The sequence below is a fragment of the Ricinus communis genome, chromosome 10 (assembly GCF_019578655.1).
Source record: "Ricinus communis isolate WT05 ecotype wild-type chromosome 10, ASM1957865v1, whole genome shotgun sequence".
Taxonomy (NCBI): Eukaryota; Viridiplantae; Streptophyta; class Magnoliopsida; order Malpighiales; family Euphorbiaceae; genus Ricinus; species Ricinus communis.
In genome coordinates, this window is record NC_063265.1 from 12110387 (window position 1) to 12131487 (window position 21101).

A 21101-nucleotide genomic window follows, 5' to 3' on the forward strand; every position below is an offset into this window, starting at 1 on the left:
CCAACTCTAATCATATAAAGTACGAAACTCGCTAAATACAACTTCCCAGTTTCACTCCACCCATCAAAATATCCTCCTCCAAATCTTCTCCAAAACCCATTTCCACCTCCCTCTCCCTCGCCACCGCTGCAAGTTTGGAGACCCAGATCCCTCGAACCATATCCTAATTTAATCTCATATTTTTTTTTAATTCCAAAGCATTTCCAATTGATTCGGAAGTTTATATCCACCCAACTAGTGTTTTTGTATACTTTTATTTTGATAAATTACATTAAGAATTGCCAATTGAGAATTAATATAGATTAGTGTTTGATAACAAATAATATTAAATTAAAGAAAACATTTTTCTTGTCTTTTCTTTTCCCTTGTCATTTCCAACAGACAAAAGAGAGTTCATATATGAAAATATTAGAGAATATATTGCATTTTTGTTAAGTCGACAAAGATTGTATTTTTGAATTATAGTTTCCATTCTATATTTCTATTTGATTTAAGGACGTTCTGTTTAATTTTGAGTTATTGAATCAAGAAAAAATTATGAAGATTCTGCTTACTAACTAGTGTTTTATGCAGGGAAGTATTAGATTGCAATGGGTAGCAAAGTTTAGGGTTCACATTGCAAAAAAGAAAAATTGGTGAGGGCTGAAATTAAAGTTCTGCTATATCTTGGGGTATTTTAAGAAAATATTCAACATGATTTCGGAAAGAAATTTGAGCTTTTCATTTGTTTATATATAATTCATAGCATAGGAAGAAGTTGAAAATTTAAAATAAAATAATTTAGTTCCTAAATCTTAATAAAAAATTTCATTTATCTTCTTTTTTCTTCTGTTGAAAAGTGAAGCTCTCAATTGGGTCCTGCAAATTCTGTTCTTAAAAACAATCATGGTTAGAGAGCATTGACAAACATAACATGTTTACTACTTTCTGATATCAAACTCAACAGAAATTCAGTGATAACACTGTGAACAATTGCCTCAATACTTTAGTTGGCTAATCTAATCTTAGCCTTCCCTTCTTCATCTATGGAATTGATAAAAGCACAATTCTAATGTCAAATAGAAATCATAAAAACAAAATTTCTGTTTGCAGCTTTTTTTTTCCTTTCCATTTTGGTTTACAGAAATCTTGTGCCCTTTCTTCTTCTCTTTCCCCTCGCAAGCTGAAAAGCTGGAGTGCAATCCCTAACCTTTTGAACCCATTGTTGCATATCCTGTCTCTTCAACCTCAAACCCATTAAAGCACCAACAAAGCAAAGCTCCAAAACCAAATATTTTACTGCTTTTCTAAACCCTTTAATCAAAATTGTTAAACTTGAACCCAATGCCAAAACACCGTAAAAAGCATCTTTCTTTAAATCTTTCCCTAACAAAACCTTTCCCAATCCACAAACTATCAGAAACCCTAAAAACCAAAAATTTATGTTCTTTCTTTTTCTTCTCCACCCATCAAACCCTCTCCAAAACCATGAGCCTCCTCCTCCATCGCCGCCGCCGCCGCCACCGCTAAATTCTGCTATAACTAGATTAAATGGCTCTGGTAAGATCTTGAGGTTTGATGCTGCTATGGATGCTAATTTGGGTAAAATTTTCTTTAATTTTTGAAACCCAGATCCCCTTCTTTTCTTTCTGGCACAGAGAACTGGTTTTGGGATATGGGTTTTATGTGAAAGTGAAACCAAAGGCCAAGAGTAAAAGAGAGGAGATTTTGACGAGAAAGAGAAACTAATACATTGAGGGTAAGTGATGATAATTTTCTCAATAGGGTTTAAACCAAGAAGACCTTTTGAAATAAAAGGTTGGGATTTGAAGTGAAATGTCGTTGGCATTTCACTGTGTTATGTGAGCTGCAAAGAAGAATTTTGTGCAAAAAAGAGATGCAAAGGAGAAGAAGTAGTTACCGTTAGAAATTGAGTTATATTTTGAAAGAAAACTAGTTTTGGTTTTTGAAAGGTCTAATAGTATTGATCAATTTCGGCCCACCTACTGTTTGCGAAAATGCGTCGATGAGAATGTCCATAATAGTTTCCACACTAGATCCCTTTTGTATGTATTGATCTATTTCGGCCCAGCTATTCTTTATGAAAGTGTCAAGTGAGAATTTTCATAATAGTTTCTATACTGCGCAAATCACGAGATGGATTCCGGTCTATATAGTTTTCGGTTCGTATTGTTTTCAGTTCATATAGTTCTGTTGATGCAGGTACATTCGATATCGTTTTATTTATAAAAACAATTATTTCAGCTTGTTACATGTGCGTCAAATACTAACGCGCTACGACGCTGAAGTAATTTATTTTTAAAAATAATTTATATTCATTAATTTTATATTAAATGTTCATTAACTTATGTCTATTAAACATGTGTTGAATGTTCATTATTTAAACATAAAATGTTTATTGTTTATTAACTTAATTTTATTAAAAATATATATATACTATAATATAAATATTTGTAATATAATTTTAGCTTGATTTTTTTATTTATCAACTGTGTAAGGACTTATGTTATGTCTATATTATGTTCATTTGAATAAATTAGTGGTATAATTTTTATTAATATTAATATTTATTGACAAACTAATGAATATTATGCCTATAAATGATTAATGTTTATATCAATCATAAAAAAATTTCAACATGCATCACAAAAACAATAAAAGCTTTTATAAATATAAATATTTTTATTTGAGAATATTGATGAACATTATAAATACATTGTAGTACTAGATAATAAATATTAATATTAACATTGATAAATAATATATCAAAGGAAATGAATATGAAGATTAACCATAATGAATATTAAGTTCACAGATAATGAATATTTAATATAAAAAATAATTATTATAAATATTACATCTAATGGACATTATACATATAGAAAATGAACATTTTAATACATGTAAATGAATAAAAAATATTATTATATATTTGGTCTAATAAAAACTTTTTGACATATGTTAACTATGTTCTGACACATATGATTTTTAATTTTGATACATGTCCTTATTATTGACACATAAAATTCAAGTTTATATATAATTTTTAATATAATACTAATTTTTATAAATTTATTTTATTATTAATTTAAAAAATTAAAAAAACAATAAAGAAGCGGGGACAAAAGTCCCTGCATCATATTATTTAGAAGTAAAATGCACCACACATTTTAGAAATAAAATGTACCACAATATAAATATTTGTAGTATAATTTTAGCTTGATTTTTTTTGTTTACCAACTATGTAAGGACAATTTATGTTATGTCTATGTTATATATATATATTCATCTGAATGGATTAGTGGGTATGATTTTCATCAATAACGAATATCCATTGACAGATTAATGAATAGTATGCCTATAAATGATAAATATTTATATCAATTGTAGATTTTTTTCAATATGCATCACAAAAATAATAAAAAATTTCATAAATAATTAATTTTTTATTTAAGAATATTGATAAAATATTATATATACAGATAATGAATATTGCAGTACTAGATAATGAACAATAATATTAATACTGATGAATAATATATTAAACTAAATGAACATGAACATTAACCGTAATAAATATTAAGTTAATATTATTATAAAATATTACATCTAATAGATATTATACATATAGAAAATAAATATTTTAGTACATGCAAATAAATAAATAAAACATTAATATACATCTAGTTTAATAAAAACTTTTTGACATTTGTTATCATATTCCAACACATACGATTTTTAATTTTGACATGTATACTTATTATTTACATGTAGAATTCAAGTTTGTATATAATTTTATAGTTTTTTTATTAATTTATTTATAATTTTTATATTTTTGTATTAATAAAATCTCAAAGTATAAAAAAACTAACAAAAACGTTAAAAATATTTAATTTATTATTATTTTTAAATATTTTAGTTAATTATAAAAAATTAAAAGATCTATTTAATTTTATATATAGATTTAATTTATATTATTATTTATAATCAAAATAATTATGACGGTTGTCCAATAGTCGGGTAAAAGACTAGCTTTCATAAATACATAAAAAATATTTTAAAATATTATTTTTGATATAATATTAATTTTAAACTCAATTTATTATAGTTTTAAAAAATAAAAATTTCATTATCAAAATAAAAATAATACACATGTCAAAATAATTTTTTTTGAAATATTGATAGTAAAATAATTACAATAGTCGTATAACATGCAAATAAACGACTCACTTTTTTATATATAAAAAATTTATTTAATAGCTAATTTTTAATATAATATAAATTTTTATAAATTTATTTTATTATAATTTAAAAAAATTAAAAGGACATGCACATACCTACAGCTTCACACTAAAACACAAACCAAAATAAAAACCAATTGGTTGGATATCCTACTGTCTAATAACTAGTCAAGGATCTGTTCCCGCATTTTTCAGTTTAAAAGGAAGTGAAGTGTGACTCCCTCCCCACACGTGTGTAAAAACTCTGGTTCATATAGATTTATAGACCGGGTTCCATGTTACAAGCATTGTCTATACTCACTCTTCTATAAGTGATAAACCGAAATTTGATATAAGACAACGTGGCCCTGCCCTAGCAACAAACATTGCCACATCAGCTAGAAAGTAGACAAAAGCAATTGAAGTTGAGCTTAGCCGCTCTTTTTCCTTAGTTGGTAGGCCACTCGGATGAAATGGTTCAATAATTGTATTTGATGCAAATAGATGGGAGAACATTTATGGATGTTGTTTTAGCTGGCAAGATTGATAGAGGAATTCTGCCTCAAAGTCTCAAACGTTAGTGGATGAGAATGTAGCACAACTCATTCTGTCCACTGCCAGCACACATGCTTACGATGACATAGATGGATAACTAAAGGCAACGAACCCTCTTAACTACATAACTATTTTCCACCAAGTATTCCCTTTGATGCTCGAACTTGAGTCTATGAATTCAAGACCAACTCTCTTTTTGTAGTTAGGCTTTGTGGGTTCTGCTTGTTACTTGATCAGAAGCTGTATAAAGAAAAATGAAGAGCAAGTTTCTTTCTTCTAGACAAGATAAGGCCACCATGGGTAGGAGATGTGTTGACGGAGAGAACGCTACTGGTAGTTCAGTAACTGGTGCAAAGCAAAATAAGTGCATCCTTTTTCCAGCCAAAGTGAGTCTGGTTGCTGAAGCTTTTGAAAGAAGAAACCAGAATTGGTAGAGTGTCCCTCTTTCTTTAAGCATGCATCCTGTATATTATGGACCGTATGTTCCTTGCAAAATGTTTCTTTCTGGAATCACGATTGATTTCACTTCTGCAGGATTGTTCATGCAAAAGTTGCAAGTGATTTGACCATACAAATTGGTGATTCAGTCTTTCAGTTACATAAGGTGATCTGAATATGTTTCTCTTATGCTGTATAATATGTAAGGAAATTGCATTAGCACTATCAGTGTCAGCTGCATCACCAGTACCAATAAGGCTTTCTTGAGCTTCCACAAGTTTTATTTTGAGTTTTAGACCTTTGCAACAAATTTCTGTTAGAGTCCATAAGATTAACGAAGAGAATTGCACTAGTGTTAAGAGTTTGTAACAGTTGCACTAGCTCAAGATTGACATAAAAACAGGTTAGAATCATATAACATTTCAGATAATTTCCCTGTCTTTCCTTTCCCCATGGAAGGGATGCATGAATATACAAAAGTTTATCGCTTTTGTCTGTAGTATATTTTTAAATCCTGGTCCTGAATTACGTTTGCGTTCATTTTTTCTCTTCTCTTATTTCATTTTTTGTGTTGAGTATAAATCCACGATCACATTCTGACTTGAGATCATTTTTGGGTGCTCAGCTTCCAATGGTATCAAGAAGTGGATTCTTAAATAGATTAGTATTCCAGAGAAGAAGCTATGGGGAGAAAAATAATGTCCCTAAGATTCAAATAGACAATTTTCCGGGTGGAGCTGAAATCTTTGAGATAGTGGTGAAATTCTGCTATGGATGGAATGTTGATCTGACAGCAGCCAATATCGCTCCTGCATATTGTGCTGCACATTTCCTGGAAATGAGTGATGATCTTGAACAAGGAAATCTCATTTCCAAGACGGAGACTTTCCTGAGTTTTATACTGCTTTCATCATGGAAAGATATATTTCAGATTTTCAAAAGCTGTGAGGCCATTTCTTCATGGGCGAAGAAATTACATATCCTGAAACGATGCTCTGAAGCCATTGCTTGGAAGGCCAGCATAGACCAAAAAGATCTCACGTCTACTGATGATGCGTTGAACTTTAATTCTCAAGAAAATAATGCAGAAAATTTACAACATGGATGCATTTCTGAGAATTGGTGGTTCGACGATGTTTCATTTCTTCGAATAGATCAATTTCTTGAAGTCATTGAATGTATTAAAAGAAAAGGGATAAGATCAGAACTTGTTGGTTCATGCATAGCTCACTGGACGGAAAAATGGCTTTCTCAAATTCCTTTTGGGCAGCACAATCTGCCAAAACATCTAACACACCAATTACTGAGAGTTACTGCAGAAAGTTTGATTAAGGTACTTCCTCCGGAGAAGAATTCAGTTTCTTGCAATTTTTTGCTTCACCTTCTTAAGTTGGGAGTTATGATGAGAATTAATTCTGAACTATCAAATAAGCTGGAACAAAGAATAGCTCTCATGTTGGAGGAATGTTCTGCTTCAGATCTTTTGGTCAAGAATTATGACACAAACAATAGTCTTTATGATGTGAAACTTGTTGCAAGGGTAGTGGAAGCATATCTTTCCTCTACGTTGAAGAATCCAGCACCAAGACTGTATGTTGTTGGAAGGTTGGTGGATGAGTATCTTACAATGATTGCTAGAGATGAGAAGCTTTCAGTTGAACAGTTCCAATTGATAGCAGAAACATTACCAAAAGATGCAAGATATTGTAATGACAAGCTGTATAGGGCCATAGACATGTATTTCAAGGTATCTAAAAAGTTCATTCTCTTAGTACTATAATCTTTAAGCTGATACTAAAATATGTAACAGTGAGCTCTTGACCAATACAGGCACATCCCACTCTAACAGAGGAAGAAAGAACAAGCATATGCAGAGCCATGGACTATCATAAACTCTCGAAAGAAGCTCGCCATCATGCGATGAAGAATGAAAGATTACCCTTGTATTTTTCAATGCGAATTATCCTTCTTGAACAAGTAAATGTGACGAAGTCAATGACAGGCAATGGATCCAATTACCGGAGAACAAGGACTCAAACTATCATCAGAGTGAGCAAGGGATTAGATCAGGGATGCCTGACATCGAGGAAGGAGATTAAGATGATGAAGCAAGAGGTTGAGAACATGAAGGTGCAGCTAAATGCATTGCAAATGTGTAAAATGCAGCTTCAGAGACAAGTAAAGGGATGCACTTTCTAGAAAAATGGTGTAGGTAATTCAAAAACAATAAATCATAGCATCTTCAGAGAGCAGTGCTCTCCTGGAGATTTGTACTGTAGATTATGGTTAAAATGCCTCTTATTTATTTAATTAGAACTAATCAATTAAGGTAGACAACTTCTGCATTTGTGTGATTTCTCAATAAGGGAAAGAATGTTACAGTTTATCTTTAATTCGTTGTCCAAATAAATAAAGGGGAAAAAGAGAATGGATGCTTAATGACCTAAAATTTAGCTGGGCACCTTGATGATATTACTCAATTGCAGCTGCAGTTTCCTAGTTCTACTTAATTAAAGCTAAATACTTGCAAAAAATTTTAATTTGCAGGAATAATATCGAAAATATGATCAAAGGAAGGATGACTAGAAAAATCAGGTTCTTTTTGAAATCAAACAAAAAGATAACACTTCAAAATCACAATGTTTAGCTGTCTAAAAGGGACACATTAAGCAAGATACATGTGTTGAGGGCACACAAACTGACAGAGACCAGAACAATTCTTTCTGGGGAAAACAAAAGGAATAGTATTACAGAGAAGCAAGTTCTGTATATCAGGAAAACTTTCTGCCAAAATTCTTTTCCCATACTAAACGCAAAAATGCATCACATAATCAGTTCAAAGTGAAGTTAGAAGTAAATTAACTCATTATTCATTGGCCTAAAAGAAATTAATCTCATGCTTCCATTTAACATCAATGCATGTTGTTAAATATGCCAGAAAACCTAACTTCTCCAATTACAATGTACATAAGAAGAAGTTTTAGCTAAGAATTTCCTGGCACTTCATCTTGATAAGTCTAAAAAGATAATGAGTAGATGCTGATTCAGATTTTCTTCTTCAAGACCTTCTGTCATGGAGCTCGGTGGATTTGTTTTCTATCCAAGTAACAACTCATTATGATCTGCTGCTTCATCTTACTAAAACAAATTCTATAGCTGTCTTGATTTATGATTTGGCAATGGAAATCAGCTCATATGGTAACAACAGAAAGACAAGAAAGAATATGATAGATAAGATCAACCTGAAAAGAAAAAAAAAGAAAAAAAGATATACTGGATGTAAAGCACTTTGTGCAAGCAAATGGCAAAAGGGAATATAAATCAAAGATTAGGTTTTTCTTTTCTTTTCCTTTCATAGCTCTCCGTAAATTGTTTCACTTCAAACTCATCTCTAACATGAAGATCGAACTTAATGATCAAAATTCAGAAGACAGCAACTGCAACAAGGGAAAGGAAATATGCAGCAGTGGAGGTGATACTAAAAGCCCTTGGCCATACAGGGTAAAGCTCACACCAGACAGTATGCGATGGGACAGCTTAAAGATTTCTCCTTCAAGGGAATTTGAGGATATCATTTTGCAGAATATATCTGCAGCTAGTCATAAAGCTTTGGAAACTTGGCAGCCTATTGAAATATCAATTTATGATGTTGATACTCATGAAACTTATAAAGTACACTTAGCAAAGAAAGAGTCCTTTTGGTTTGAACCATTACCTGATATAGGCCAGAAACAGCAAAAATCTGCAACTTCTGGTATTATAACTGCACCCAAGTCTTCATATGAATCAAAGGAGATGATAGCAGAAAATTTTGCTTATTCTCTTCAACCTTTTAGACACATTGTCAAGAAGAGAGGCCTTAGTTATGATCAAGAGATAGGCTTAAACTGGTCCGGCAATAGAATTGTTAACAATATAGACTTCTCAGTTTTACAGGCACCAAGATTTGGGTTGCAAGACATCAGATTTTGAGAGATGAAAGAAGCAAACTTTCTTGGCTCAAGAGCAACAGATGTTACAAGGTCGATGCTATGTGATTGATGACGATTAATAGGCAGTCCATGTTTTACTTGCCTTGATCCTTTGTCATACAATTTCCAATTATAGTTTAACTTGTAAGCTGATTCAGGACATCTAAGCAGTCAAACAGTGAAAGAGTGCATTTTTTTTCTTCTTTTGTATCAATGATCTCTCTATCTATTCGCACTCTTGTGGCATTGTTGTCGTCTTTATCCGCCTATAGTCCAAACTAGTAACCTCTAGTAGGGAACAATAATAATGAGAGTTGCATACTCTTTTTTTTTGTTTAATAGAGAATTCACTTGAGTTATATAGAAAACAAAGTTCAAGCAAAAATGTAAAAAAATAAAATAAATCTAAATTGAAAGTAAAGCCGAACCGCCACTCTACCTAGCCAATAAGTAGCAGCTCCATACTGACAAAAAAGCGCCATTCATATTCACTTTTCTGCAAATGAAAAAACACAAATTAGCAATCTGAAAAATTGCTTCTAAAGAATTGAAGAAAACATGGACCAAGAAGAACCTAAAACCGTCGAGAATCAATCTTCTTCTTCTCCTTCAGGGGACTCGAATCCATGTCCCATCTGTCTCGGTCCTTTCATTCAGGAATCCTATCTTGATACTTGTTTCCGTACGTTTCTTGATTCTCTCTCAAATGTTTTCTTTTTTGTGTTTCGAAAATATAGGTTATTAATTGACCCAACTTATTATTTGGTTTTTATATGAGAAATTTTCTCGTCATGCGCTTTGTTTCAAAAAACACTGATTAGGTTCTTAAGAATTTGCCAAGAATTTTGTTGAACACAAAACAAGTTCAAACCTTTTTTATTGTAATTGTGTACTATGTATGCATCAATACTATCTGGGTATTTGAGCAATTTTATCATACATTTATATAGGCCTCTTTTGCAGCATTTTATGGGTGCTTGTGCATATATGTTGGTTTTTGGTCATTTATTCAAATTCCTATATTGCAGATAAATTTTGTTATAATTGCATTTTGCATTGGACTAAAGTTATTGGAAGGAAAAGGCATTCTCCCTCACCTTCTTCTGTAAAATGTCCTTTGTGCAAGGTTTGTTTTGTTTCAGATCCTTTTTTAAAATTATATTGTGCTCTAGTTTTAGTTTACTATTTCTTTTGCTTCATCGTTTACAGACATGATGTCAGTGTAAATAATTGTCTGCTTATGTTGCTATCGTGCTCTAATTTTAGTTAACTATTTCTTTTGCTTCATTGTTTACAGACATGATGTCAGTGTAAATAATTGTCTGTTTATGGTGCTATCGTTCTATCAATTTGCAGACAGAAAACCATTCAATTATATATGGGTTTGATGGAAGTTCATTCCAAAGGCATTATACAAATGTAATTTGCCAAAACAGGTATATCTCTATTTCTCCTTTTAAATATTTTCATATTGTTAGGTATTTGTATTTACTGTATTTTTGCTTTTTTCCTTTCAGTTCTTTCTTTTCAAAAGAACACAAGTATAGATTACAATGCTATTATACTAAATCAGGTTTCCTACTGCTTCTCATTTTATTTCTGGGACTTAAAATTGATATTAGCTTTCTTATGTTATATCGTGACACAGCGATGCTGGATACTTATGTTTTCAGTCAATTTTGCTTTCAATCAGGTTCTTTGAGCAAGATAGTTAATGTATTGCGATACTGGAAGTCCCGTAAATATCTTCAGCCAAATCGGTGGCTGCAGCGTTGGTTGAGAAGAGAAATTCAAGCTCTTTTGCAGGTCTGTCCTCTAATTTCAGGTTTTCCTGTTCTTGTCCTTTTTTCCTGTTACATACTTGGACATCCCACTTAAATGTTATTGTATCATGTAATGTGTTTAATATAATCTGTAAAGTAGAACAAATATATGCCACTTATAAAGTTGAATGCTGGTAATTGGAGATGCTCAATCAAATGTGTATTTGTAATGATGAGAAGACTGTATAGGCTGCATTTTCAAACAAAACAATTCTTTATCATATGGAGCCACAAGCAGCATTAACTAATGTCTTCTTCTACTTATCTTTCAATCAGTTCAGACTGGTTTTCTATTTCTTTAGTGCCAGTGTTTTGAAGGCACTGCTCATCCATCTCTCTTACACTGAACTTTGTAAATAGAAGAATATTGAGATTTTGGTTTGTGTATCTTAGACTACTAAAAGAAATACAATAATGTTTTTGTATATAACAGCAATCCAAGCCCATCCTGGTTTTTGAACTTGGAACATGTAATCTTGGAAGATTCTACAAGCTCTGGTTTATTATCAACGACTAACTTCTCTTGTTACTCCACATTGCAGGAAGAAGATGTTGAGATTATTCTACATCATATTCTTGGTGTTGTTGATTCATTCCAGAAAAGGTGCATTCTTTACTTGCATCTCCTTTTTATTGGTTGATGTGCTAGTTAATGATGAAAGTCAACTACACGATTCTCTCAATTGGATTCTTTATTCTTCAAGTTCTTTCAGTAATTGTAATAGAAAGTTTGACAACCTGATTTCAACTTGCAAGTCACGTGTGCTATTGTTTTTGCTAGGAGTGAAAAAACTCATCAAATGAATATGCCTGAAACAAAACAATCAGAGTTCAGGACTCTAGTCTCTGATGCAGCCAGGCCTTTTCTAGCAGCAAGAACAGATTGGTTCGTGAATGAGTTGGAACTATTTCTTGCTTCGGGCTTCAACATTGAAGCCTATGATGAAGTTTACATGCAGCAATTAGGTTGGAACGCTCCTACAGTGACTGGTGAGGCTGCGGATGCGGAACCTAGTGAACAGAGACCTGTAATCCCATACTTGTACATCTTCGATGATGACTCTGATGAAACTGAATGAGACTGTAGTAGAACCTAATGAACTATTATACACCTGTAATTCCTTATTTCTATATCATAGATGATTTGAAGTTCTCCTTCCAATGTAGAACCATGAAACTTGCATTATTATTGTTGACAAATACCTTTAGCTACTCTGATACTGTGACATTTCATTGTCTGCTTGCTTGGAAATGAAAAAAGACAAAACCAGAATCCGGTTCTTCCGTTTGTAGTTTTTATGCATCATAAAAGTAAGCAAGTTTGGTGCAAGATCAACTAAAAACATTTATAGATATTATCTGCTTCTACTGACTCATGGTCTCACATGGATCCTTGTGGATAAGAGATGAGATTTAACCTTAAAAAGGCACAAGTCCCAGTTTTAGATGTAGTTTCATGACACATCAATTTTATGAACTTGCCATTACCCTCTGTTGCTCCGTCTTATCTGACTCTAACCAATCACCAGCCTGCCAATGGATTAAAGGATGGCCAACTGAAAATGATCAAATTGTCCTCTGGAAAATCGGGAGGCCAGCCAAAGCAGCCTGTCAAATTGATAGGGGTAAAAAGGTCATCTGATTCAGTTATCTGATTTATCTTGTGCGTAGCCAATATCTTTTCTGATTTTAAGAAAGTTGGGATAGAGCACAGAGTCTCACAGTAAGAGCGGTAACAGATATGGCAATAAGCCCGGACTACGGAGCTTTCATGGAGAAGTTTGTGCTGAAACCGAGCTCTTCATCTGATCAACTTCCCTTGCATAGTCTCACCTTTGCTGTTAAAGATATGTCAGTCCCTCAATTCACTTCTTTTCCTTTTGTTTTCGTTTTCTTCATTTTCTCTATTACGTATTTCTTGTCTTTTTCTTTCAGTGGATTCATGAATATTTTCAGATACATTATTCCCTTTCATTGCATCTTTGAGCTCAAATGCCAATTCTGGCTTTTGGGTTTTGATGCATACCCTTTAAGTTTGGAATCTTGCGAGTAGTCATTTTTATTTTACTGTTAATTTTATCATGTTCTTGTGTGTGATTTGTTAACTTAACTGATTGTACCATGTAATTAGATTTGATGTGGATGGATATGTGACTGGTTTTGGCAATCCGGATTGGGCAAGGACTCATTCAGCTGCCACAGCAACCGCTCCTGCTGTTTTGGCTGTACTAAGAGGAGGAGCCACTTGTGTTGGTAAAGTTATTATGGATGAAATGGCATATAGGTGAGAATTTGAAACATATGAGATTGACTAACTTGTACAAATTTTGTTCTTTTACTCGTGAATTATTATACAGACAAAATAAAGTTCAAGTTCTTCATGAGAGCTAAAGTCACTGATTCACTTCAACCTCATTTTGCATAATTAAAGTCCCTTGAACTTTCATGTCGTATTTGTTTCCTACACAACTTAATGGTTGTATATTGGCAGTATAAATGGAGAAAATGCACATTATGGAACGCCTACAAATCCTTCTGCTCCAGATCGTGTACCTGGAGGATCTTCTAGTGGGTCTGCTGTTGCAGTAGGTGCAAAGCTTGTAGACTTCTCCTTAGGTGAATATTCCAGTGCACAATAGTTATGCATACAGCTTGGTTTACCACAACTTAATCGAAGTAAAAGATTCTCTTTGCTACAGGATCTGACACCGGAGGAAGTGTAAGAGTACCAGCATCATATTGCGGTATTTTGGGGTTTCGACCTTCACATGGTGTTGTTTCTGTTTCAGGAGTTATTCCAATGGCTCAGAGTTTTGATACTGTGGGTAAGCAACCAGCACAAGGCTCCATAAGTCCATATTGACTGAATTCGTGGGACTTAATGAACCCCTTCCTTTGCTCATAGTTGTGTGAATTTTTAACAAATTGCCAGAGTGATTTAACTTGGAAATTCATTCTTTGACTTCAAATCTTCATTCAGGATGGTTTTCTAGGAATCCAGTGATTTTGAAACATGTTGGACGCCTTCTACTTCAATTGCCTGATGTGGATCGAACCAAACCAAATCAGATATTTATTGCAGAAGATTGTTTCCAGCTTTCAAGCATTCCAAAAAAGCGAGTTAGTCAAGTTCTCGTTAAATCAGTGGAGAAGTTATTTGGGGGTCAGTTTTCTGTTATTTTTCAAGTTCTAAGGCAAAAGTTTAAAAATTCCAGTTTAATTCCCTAGTATGTGAAGGAACATTTTTATGCTTCACATGGGATTGATTGGACAATGGTCACATCAAGACAAATATGATATATTAATGAACTTTTTCCCTTTGTAGAATCCAGCAGGAAAAGGGAGCTCATAAGTGCACTTTTCATTGTATTTGGCATTTAAATGCATTTTAGAACTGCATCAGTTTGCTCACATGGGGTGAGAAAAGAGTTCTTAAATTTGTTAATACAGGTGATATTGTGAAACATGTAAACCTTGGGGATTATGTTGAGGACAAAGTTCCAAGTTTGAGGCATTTCATGAGTAAAGAAATCAAAGAGCAAGAGTATAATATAGCACCCTTGGCAGCCCTCTCAAGTGCCATGCGGATGCTTCAAAGGTAGCAAATGAAAAACCGTATTACTATGTCCAGCTAGCTCTATAGCATCTTTGACATCTACAGAATTTTCTCTGAATTGCTTGATCTATCAACCTGATGATTGTTATCATGTCCCTATGGTCGTGTAAGATGAAAAACTGTATTTGCAACTGCTAGCAATGACTCTTGGATTTGATTTCAGTTTGAAGGTATGAATTCAAGACTAACCATGGTGAATGGGTTACTACTGTCAAACCTGATTTTGGTCCAGGCCTAAAAGAACGAATATGGGAAGCTGTTCGATCAACAGAAGAAAATATTGATGCCTTCCAATCTGTGAGGACAGAATTACGTGCTGCCCTTACAAATCTTCTAGAGGTACTCCCTCTGGCAATTGCTCCCCAAGCCAAATATTCTTTATCAAAGAAGAAAGCTTTAGGCTTATGTTTAGGTTATATGTTAAACACATGTTCAGTTGATTAGTTATCAACATCAGACTTCCCTTTGATTTTCATAAGAGAAATGTCGCTTAAGGTAATCAATACAATAAGGTTTCTTTGTGTAGTTTCTGTGTTTTATAGGCTTGCATTTCCAATTTGTTCACTTTAAGCACAAAAATCTTCACCTCTGCTAGATAAATCACAGACAGTTTCTTGCTCATTATTTTACTTTATCCATTAATCTTAATGTGCTCATCTAATAATATAAGTCCAGGAGTTCGGAATCATTGCTATCCCTACAGTTCCAGGGGTCCCACCGAAACTAAATACAGATCCAACTACTCTGGAAATTTTTCGTGCCAAGGCTTTTAGCTTGCTCTCAATCACTGGAGTATCAGGATTCTGTCAGGTCCTCCTCTCTTGCTCTTTTTATTGTGTGAGAAACTTTTCATTTCCTTGGATTGGGTTTTACAGAAGTTTTTGCGCTATCCTGTTTCTCTGAATATCATACTAAACTACAGGTGAGTATACCACTAGGCATGCATGATGGTCTTCCTGTATCCATTTCACTGTTAGCAAAACATGGTTCGGATGTTTTCCTGCTAAATGTTGTTGAAACCCTTTATGACACTCTCCAAGAAGAGGTCTGCAATATCTGAAACATAACGTGCCAGAGTTGCCTTAAATAAAACACGGTGAGAGATTATACTGTTTGTTAATTCTTTTATTACCACTTGACATAACTTCTCTTTTTCTTTTCAAAGTTGAACTAGTAATGTCAATGACATTTTACCTGCAAACTAAGTGCATCCTTTACTCCTTGCAACTGAGTAGTGCAGAATCATGAAACTTCAACATCTCCAGCTCCTACATCCACATAAGTACCGAGTCAGATTTGCAAGTTCAGAATATGCAAGAAATCATTCTTGCAGACTATTTAGGATTGATTTTGTACTGTATAATATGAAACATGTAACTTGCTGAACTTTGTTATTTTATTTTAACTTATTTATATATGGGGAAATGTATATGCAAAGATATGGGCCATAACACAAGGGGTGCACTACTGCATTGCACTATGGGATTTTGCCAATTAGTCAATGATTTTTGGTAGGTAGGAAGAGCCTATTAGACTTGCTTGATCATTCAAAGCACTTCTATGTTAGTTGTATGAGCAATAAATATAAACAAATGGGTTCCATAGGGTGGGAGGATTCCATTTCCAACACTGAGGGACTTGTGAAGCACGGTCCAATCAGAAAGCAACTCTGTGCATCTCTACCGGTGGTTTAAGGATTGCCATTTTCTTTTGTCTGCTTGTTTCGAGAATTAAACAAAACCTTTTTCCTTTTAGGAATGGCTAGAATTTCACTAATTTCTTTTAATAAAATGGAAAGGATAAAAAGATAGCTATTCGTATATTAAGAATAATAATAATAATAATAATAATAAATAATTTATAATTAACATCAAATAATGAAGAACATTAAATTTTTCAATCTACCTAACATAAGCAAAATATTCCCTTCACCAGATGATCCATTCTCGAAGGTCCCACAAAACCAATCCTTTGTCTAACTACGCGCGAAAAGCGCGAGTGATTGTCTTTCTATACATGAATGCTAAGTGCGAAACACCAACGGAAAAGAGAATTTTGTTTTCTCCGCCATAATTATCGAGTTCTTGCCTATTCATGTCAATGTCTTTCTTTCATTAATCTCATTAACTAATGCTTTCTTAAATCTCTGAAAGTGCTAAAGTCTCTATCTTTAACAACCAGATAAATTGATTCTTCGAACTGGGAATTGAGAGCCAAAACAATGGAAGTGAAAGCAAGAGCACCTGGGAAGATAATTCTCTCCGGTGAACATGCGGTGGTGCACGGCTCCACTGCAGTCGCTGCAGCCCTTGATCTTTACACTTATGTCTCCATTTCTTTTCCCTCTTCTGGTAAAAATCTTTTCTTGTTGGTACTCTAAATCACTTCTCATTTCTTTTCTATTTTTCATGCTTCAAAGTCGTTGACTTTTTTTTCCTCCTAAATTTACCTCGGTGAATGTACAGGTTATTTCAGGTTGTTTTTGAATTGGGTTTGTTTGTAATGTTAATTGGAAAAATACCCTTTTGATTGTGCCAATACTGTGTTATGCATTTTATCTTTCTAATTCTCTTTCTTGAGTCGTTGACTCTTTTTTTCTCGTGTTTCGGTGACTTAAGCATGATATGTGAAGGTGATCCTTTGACGTTATTTTCTTAATTTGGTTTGTGTAGGATGTTGATTGGAAGATTCCCTTTCGAGAATTTGTCGACATACTTTGTAACGTTATATCTTGCATATTTTGCTTCAATGTGTTCTAAACATGGAAATCCAAGTTCTTTTTTTTCCTCTTTTGGATTGTTTCTGTTTGAGGGTTATTTGAAATATTAACTGGATGATGCCCTTTTTAGATCTTTGATATCTTGAAACTTTTGAGGTTAAGTATAGTTGTCTTCCATTTTCCGCAAGGTTACTACTTAGCATATGTGTGGATCGGATTTGCATATTGTTTTGGAGCTAATTTTTAGTGGTATATGATCGTAGGAAGTCTCATAGTTCTTGGTCAGTTCTGTTCCACTGTCAATGGAAGGTAAACTCGCAGAAAGGAAGATATTCAGATTGCTGGTTGTTGTGCTTATGAAACTAATAATCTAGAGGAACCACGGAAAATTTTTTAATCAGTTGGAATTTCTTAGGGACAGCTCTAATAATGACCTAATATCATAACTCATAATTACACTATTTTTTCCACAAGTGATTAAAATCATAGGTGTCTATGTTTCTTACCATTTTTTAGAGGGATGGATAGCTCTAATAGGGATTAACAGTCATGCCAGCAATTTTTTTCTTTCTATTTTATCCATTTGTCATTCTATCTGCAACATCACTTCTCATGACCAAATACTTATCCAAAATCTGAAAAACGTTTAGATTAAATTGAAGCATTTGTCAGGTAACGTCCCTTTGATCTTGCTAGTATGAGAGTGATTGCTAATTTTCATCAAACATGTCCAACTGTCTTTCAATTTAGTAAATAATGGCTCTACCACAATGATGATCAATCACATTTGGCTTTACAGTTTTTTACTAAGAACTTGTGCACAATTCTGCATCTTTCTTGTATAGTTACATAAGTAGCCAAAATTTGAAAGTCACTATATTAACTCTGTGGGATTTCACTTGTTTCTATCATACCAATACTGTATTCTCTCCCTCTTCCAGTCCCTTTCATTTAAATGATGAAATGATAATTTCAAGTTTTTTGATTGGATTTTTGATGGAACATCGTTTTCCCATAGGAAATGATGGTACACTGAAACTTCAGCTTAAGGATCTGGCACTAGAATTTTCATGGCCAGTTGCTAAAATCAGAGAAGCATTACCTAACTTAGGTGTTCCATCCTCTTCGACACCCACCTCTTGCTCAATAGAATCACTTAAGTCAATTTCAGCTTTGGTTGAAGAACAAGACATTCCAGAGGCAAAAATTGCACTTGCTTCCGGAGTGTCGGCCTTTTTGTGGTTATATACTTCTATACAAGGGTATGCTTGTAATATTGCACTGTTATCCACTTTTTATGTTATCTTACTTTATTCCCTAATTTGGTTCATTTTATATCAGATTTGAACCTGCCACTGTGGTTGTCACTTCTGACCTGCCACTGGGTTCAGGCCTAGGCTCATCTGCTGCCTATTGTGTTTCTCTTTCGGCTGCTCTACTTGCTTTTTCAGACTCTGTAGACGTGGATAGAGGGCACCAAGGGTGGTTAAAGTTTGGGGTACCTGACCTTGAATTATTAAACAAATGGGCTTTTGAAGGTGAAAAGATAATTCATGGAAAGCCGTCTGGAATAGACAACACGGTCAGCACATATGGTATGTAAACTTGGTGAGCTTTACTAGAAGAACATCTCATATATACATGCTTCACCTGCCATATCTCTTTCTTATCATAATGTGTAGGTCTAGGTTCTGCAATTAAGCATAGCGTGGAACAAAATAAAATGTGTCTCCTGCTGGTATTCTTAGGACAGGATGGGAAAATTCTGACCATTGGTTGTTGTACTGTATTAGAGTATTTTGTTTTCTCACTTAGCAAACACAGGATTGCATTATACTATGTACTCACTTCTTCCCTCTTTAACAGGCAACATGATCAAATTCAGGTCTGGTAATCTGACTCGCATGAAGTCTAACATGCCACTGAAAATGCTTATTACCAACACAAGGGTCGGAAGGAATACAAAAGCACTGGTTGCTGGGGTTTCAGAGAGAACCTTCCGTCACCCTAATGCGATGAGTTTTGTTTTTAATGCTGTTGATTCGATCAGTAACGAACTGGCTAATATCATCCAGTCTCCTGCTCCAGATGAGCTATCCATAACTGAGAAGGAAGAGATGCTAGAGGAGTTGATGGAAATGAATCAAGGTTTACTCCAGTGTATGGGTGTCAGCCATGCTTCTATAGAAACTGTTCTTCAGACGACATTGAAGTATAAGTTGGCTTCCAAGTTAACTGGAGCCGGTGGTGGGGGTTGTGTGCTGACACTATTGCCAACCCGTATCCTTCATGGCTTTGTATTTAGTTATATCTGTTTTTGCTGTTTCAACTTATCTTTACTTGCTTTTGGCATGTATCATCGAGCTTTTCCATGCTTTATTGTTGCTTTGGTATTCGGAAAAGAAACGCCATTAGACTGGTGCCAACACTTCGTTCGTCATCAATCATTCCGGTTGAAATTGGTTTGGACATTTGAATCGCGTATTTGCGTGTCACGCAAGAGTGTTAGGGGATGATATAAGATTATTTATCTAACACGATGGTGTCATGATATTAACTCATTTTATTACATGTTTCCCTTGACTCGTGATTCAGTGCTATCAGGAACTGTTGTTGATAAAGTCATTGCTGAACTGGAGTCATCCGGATTTCAATGCTTGATTGCTGGAATCGGTGGGGATGGTGCTGAAATTTGCTTTGCTAGCTCATCCTGATCATACCACGGCAATTTAGGACTTGATCTCTAGTGTCAATTTTGAAATAACACTAGGGTTTGGATTCATCTGATGTCAAAATGTACATTATCCTGTTGTATTGTGGCTTCTATTTTTTATTTTTCTTTTTGTGTTGGGTTGAGTTTTTGGAACATTATGGGTGGGACATTCATCTTCAATTCTTTTCTTCAGTATTCTCGAGAGCTATAGAGACGTGGAAACAATTGCGGAGATCTATGAGTGGTCTTCAGTTTAGCAGTCAGGATGTTATCTGTCAAGAGTTAACTAAATGAATCCATCCAGTTCTTGGGCAACGATGTGTAAAACCATATGATAGTGATCTGCATCTTCATTTGAGTGGTTTCAGGAAAGAGTGCGCCATTGTATCTTGTGCTGTAGTCTCTTTAAATTTATCATGCAGAGTTCAGGATTCTTTTTTATTTTTTATTTTTACTTTTTACACTTAGATTGTTCATGGAGTAATGATTCCAAGTAGGATGTAAGTTGCTGTTTCTTGCAGATGGCAATCCTGCAGAGAGGCGAAACAGTAACCTAATGTGCCTATAACTTCTGGAAAGAAATTAGGCGGCTTTCAGAAGATCCTTGGCGGGAAACAAATATTCTTCTCATCCATGAAAGTTCTTGCAAAAGAATCAATGCTTCATCTGCTTTTAATTCTATCCTCGTTTCAATTGGTTGTAGACAATTCTATTCAAGAAATTAGCACTCCCTTGTATCCTTAAGGCTTCAGTCACATCCGTACACAAAGGAGCGTTCAAATCACAAACAACAGCTTTAACTTGCATAACTCTATTGTTCTGATCATGTACTGACCTGCCACACGAAATTTTTTCCCCCGTGTGCAGCAGCAGCTTAGATTTCTTATATATTTGACAAATTGAATTTGCAACTGTTCTTTATTGGTTAACAGTGGGAATCCGCTTCAACTTCCCATAACTACATTGCCAGTTATTCTTATTAAATATCACATAAGAGTAACAGTGGCTTTGATCTTGCAGAAAATAATACTGCATCGCCACAAAAA

At 34.1% G+C, this 21101-nt stretch overlaps 5 protein-coding genes and 1 long non-coding RNA gene across 11 annotated transcripts; 4 read left to right on the forward strand and 2 right to left on the reverse strand.

The window, feature by feature from the left end:
* Positions 1 to 899: 899 nt before the first annotated feature.
* On the reverse strand, positions 900 to 2172 carry LOC8285544. The gene has a single exon (XM_002512314.4). The coding sequence runs from the start codon at positions 1826 to 1828 to the stop codon at positions 1118 to 1120; it is 711 nt and encodes a 236-aa protein (XP_002512360.2). The 5' UTR covers positions 1829 to 2172; the 3' UTR covers positions 900 to 1117.
* A 2578-nt stretch (positions 2173 to 4750) lies between these two features.
* On the forward strand, positions 4751 to 7558 carry LOC8285545 (root phototropism protein 3). The gene is made up of 4 exons (XM_048369635.1): positions 4751 to 5205; positions 5310 to 5379; positions 5839 to 6960; positions 7044 to 7558. The coding sequence occupies exons 1-4, from the start codon at positions 5030 to 5032 to the stop codon at positions 7410 to 7412; spliced, it is 1737 nt and encodes a 578-aa protein (XP_048225592.1). The 5' UTR covers positions 4751 to 5029; the 3' UTR covers positions 7413 to 7558.
* A 145-nt stretch (positions 7559 to 7703) lies between these two features.
* LOC125368620 lies at positions 7704 to 9899 on the reverse strand. Of its 2 annotated transcripts, none has more exons than XR_007214265.1 (3): positions 9759 to 9899; positions 8929 to 9680; positions 7704 to 8455 (listed from the first exon to the last, which is right to left on the reverse strand). It is a non-coding gene; the product is annotated as an uncharacterized LOC125368620 (long non-coding RNA). The 2 variants fall into 2 exon arrangements; XR_007214264.1 differs by having other exon boundaries at positions 7704 to 8838.
* Positions 9657 to 12225, forward strand: LOC8285547. Its single transcript, XM_002512317.4, has 7 exons — positions 9657 to 9866; positions 10213 to 10310; positions 10541 to 10620; positions 10702 to 10757; positions 10878 to 10990; positions 11550 to 11611; positions 11789 to 12225. Exons 1-7 carry the CDS (start codon positions 9743 to 9745, stop codon positions 12084 to 12086), a joined length of 831 nt encoding a protein of 276 aa, XP_002512363.1. The 5' UTR covers positions 9657 to 9742; the 3' UTR covers positions 12087 to 12225.
* Positions 12226 to 12362: 137 nt separating this feature from the next.
* Positions 12363 to 16060, forward strand: LOC8285548 (amidase 1). Of its 4 annotated transcripts, XM_048369637.1 has the most exons (10): positions 12363 to 12858; positions 13139 to 13291; positions 13499 to 13623; positions 13707 to 13832; positions 13988 to 14170; positions 14458 to 14605; positions 14794 to 14962; positions 15299 to 15433; positions 15546 to 15719; positions 15859 to 16060. In XM_048369637.1, exons 1-9 carry the CDS (start codon positions 12749 to 12751, stop codon positions 15681 to 15683), a joined length of 1287 nt encoding a protein of 428 aa, XP_048225594.1. In that variant the 5' UTR covers positions 12363 to 12748; the 3' UTR covers positions 15684 to 15719; positions 15859 to 16060. The 4 variants fall into 4 exon arrangements, 2 of the variants coding, with proteins under 2 accessions (XP_048225594.1, XP_048225593.1); XR_007214262.1 differs by having other exon boundaries at positions 15294 to 15433; positions 15546 to 16060; XR_007214263.1 differs by lacking the exon at positions 15859 to 16060 and having other exon boundaries at positions 15294 to 15460; positions 15546 to 15715.
* LOC8285549 (mevalonate kinase) lies at positions 15585 to 20503 on the forward strand. Of its 2 annotated transcripts, none has more exons than XM_048369638.1 (6): positions 15585 to 15719; positions 16805 to 16974; positions 18361 to 18604; positions 18684 to 18937; positions 19209 to 19622; positions 19938 to 20503. In XM_048369638.1, exons 2-6 carry the CDS (start codon positions 16845 to 16847, stop codon positions 20054 to 20056), a joined length of 1161 nt encoding a protein of 386 aa, XP_048225595.1. In that variant the 5' UTR covers positions 15585 to 15719; positions 16805 to 16844; the 3' UTR covers positions 20057 to 20503. The 2 variants fall into 2 exon arrangements, with proteins under 2 accessions (XP_048225595.1, XP_015570587.1); XM_015715101.3 differs by lacking the exon at positions 15585 to 15719 and adding an exon at positions 16578 to 16719.
* Positions 20504 to 21101: the final 598 nt, after the last annotated feature.

What these genes read in the sequence shown, in the direction of transcription:
- LOC8285544 (XM_002512314.4), bottom strand. Translation starts at nt 1,828, where the DNA reads ATGCCAACGACATTTCACTTCAAATCCCAACCTTTTATTTCAAAAGGT.
- LOC8285545 (XM_048369635.1), top strand. Translation starts at nt 5,030, where the DNA reads ATGAAGAGCAAGTTTCTTTCTTCTAGACAAGATAAGGCCACCATGGGT. An exon ending in GAAAGAAGAAACCAGAATTG is followed by an intron (nt 5,206 to 5,309) that starts GTAGAGTGTCCC and finishes TCACTTCTGCAG; the next exon opens with GATTGTTCATGCAAAAGTTG. An exon ending in CAGTCTTTCAGTTACATAAG is followed by an intron (nt 5,380 to 5,838) that starts GTGATCTGAATA and finishes TTGGGTGCTCAG; the next exon opens with CTTCCAATGGTATCAAGAAG.
- LOC8285547 (XM_002512317.4), top strand. Translation starts at nt 9,743, where the DNA reads ATGGACCAAGAAGAACCTAAAACCGTCGAGAATCAATCTTCTTCTTCT. An exon ending in CTATCTTGATACTTGTTTCC is followed by an intron (nt 9,867 to 10,212) that starts GTACGTTTCTTG and finishes CCTATATTGCAG; the next exon opens with ATAAATTTTGTTATAATTGC. An exon ending in TAAAATGTCCTTTGTGCAAG is followed by an intron (nt 10,311 to 10,540) that starts GTTTGTTTTGTT and finishes ATCAATTTGCAG; the next exon opens with ACAGAAAACCATTCAATTAT.
- LOC8285548 (XM_048369636.1), top strand. Translation starts at nt 12,749, where the DNA reads ATGGCAATAAGCCCGGACTACGGAGCTTTCATGGAGAAGTTTGTGCTG. An exon ending in GCTTGTAGACTTCTCCTTAG is followed by an intron (nt 13,624 to 13,706) that starts GTGAATATTCCA and finishes TCTTTGCTACAG; the next exon opens with GATCTGACACCGGAGGAAGT. An exon ending in AGTGGAGAAGTTATTTGGGG is followed by an intron (nt 14,171 to 14,457) that starts GTCAGTTTTCTG and finishes TTGTTAATACAG; the next exon opens with GTGATATTGTGAAACATGTA.
- LOC8285549 (XM_048369638.1), top strand. Translation starts at nt 16,845, where the DNA reads ATGGAAGTGAAAGCAAGAGCACCTGGGAAGATAATTCTCTCCGGTGAA. An exon ending in CAACACGGTCAGCACATATG is followed by an intron (nt 18,938 to 19,208) that starts GTATGTAAACTT and finishes CCTCTTTAACAG; the next exon opens with GCAACATGATCAAATTCAGG. An exon ending in GCTGACACTATTGCCAACCC is followed by an intron (nt 19,623 to 19,937) that starts GTATCCTTCATG and finishes CTCGTGATTCAG; the next exon opens with TGCTATCAGGAACTGTTGTT.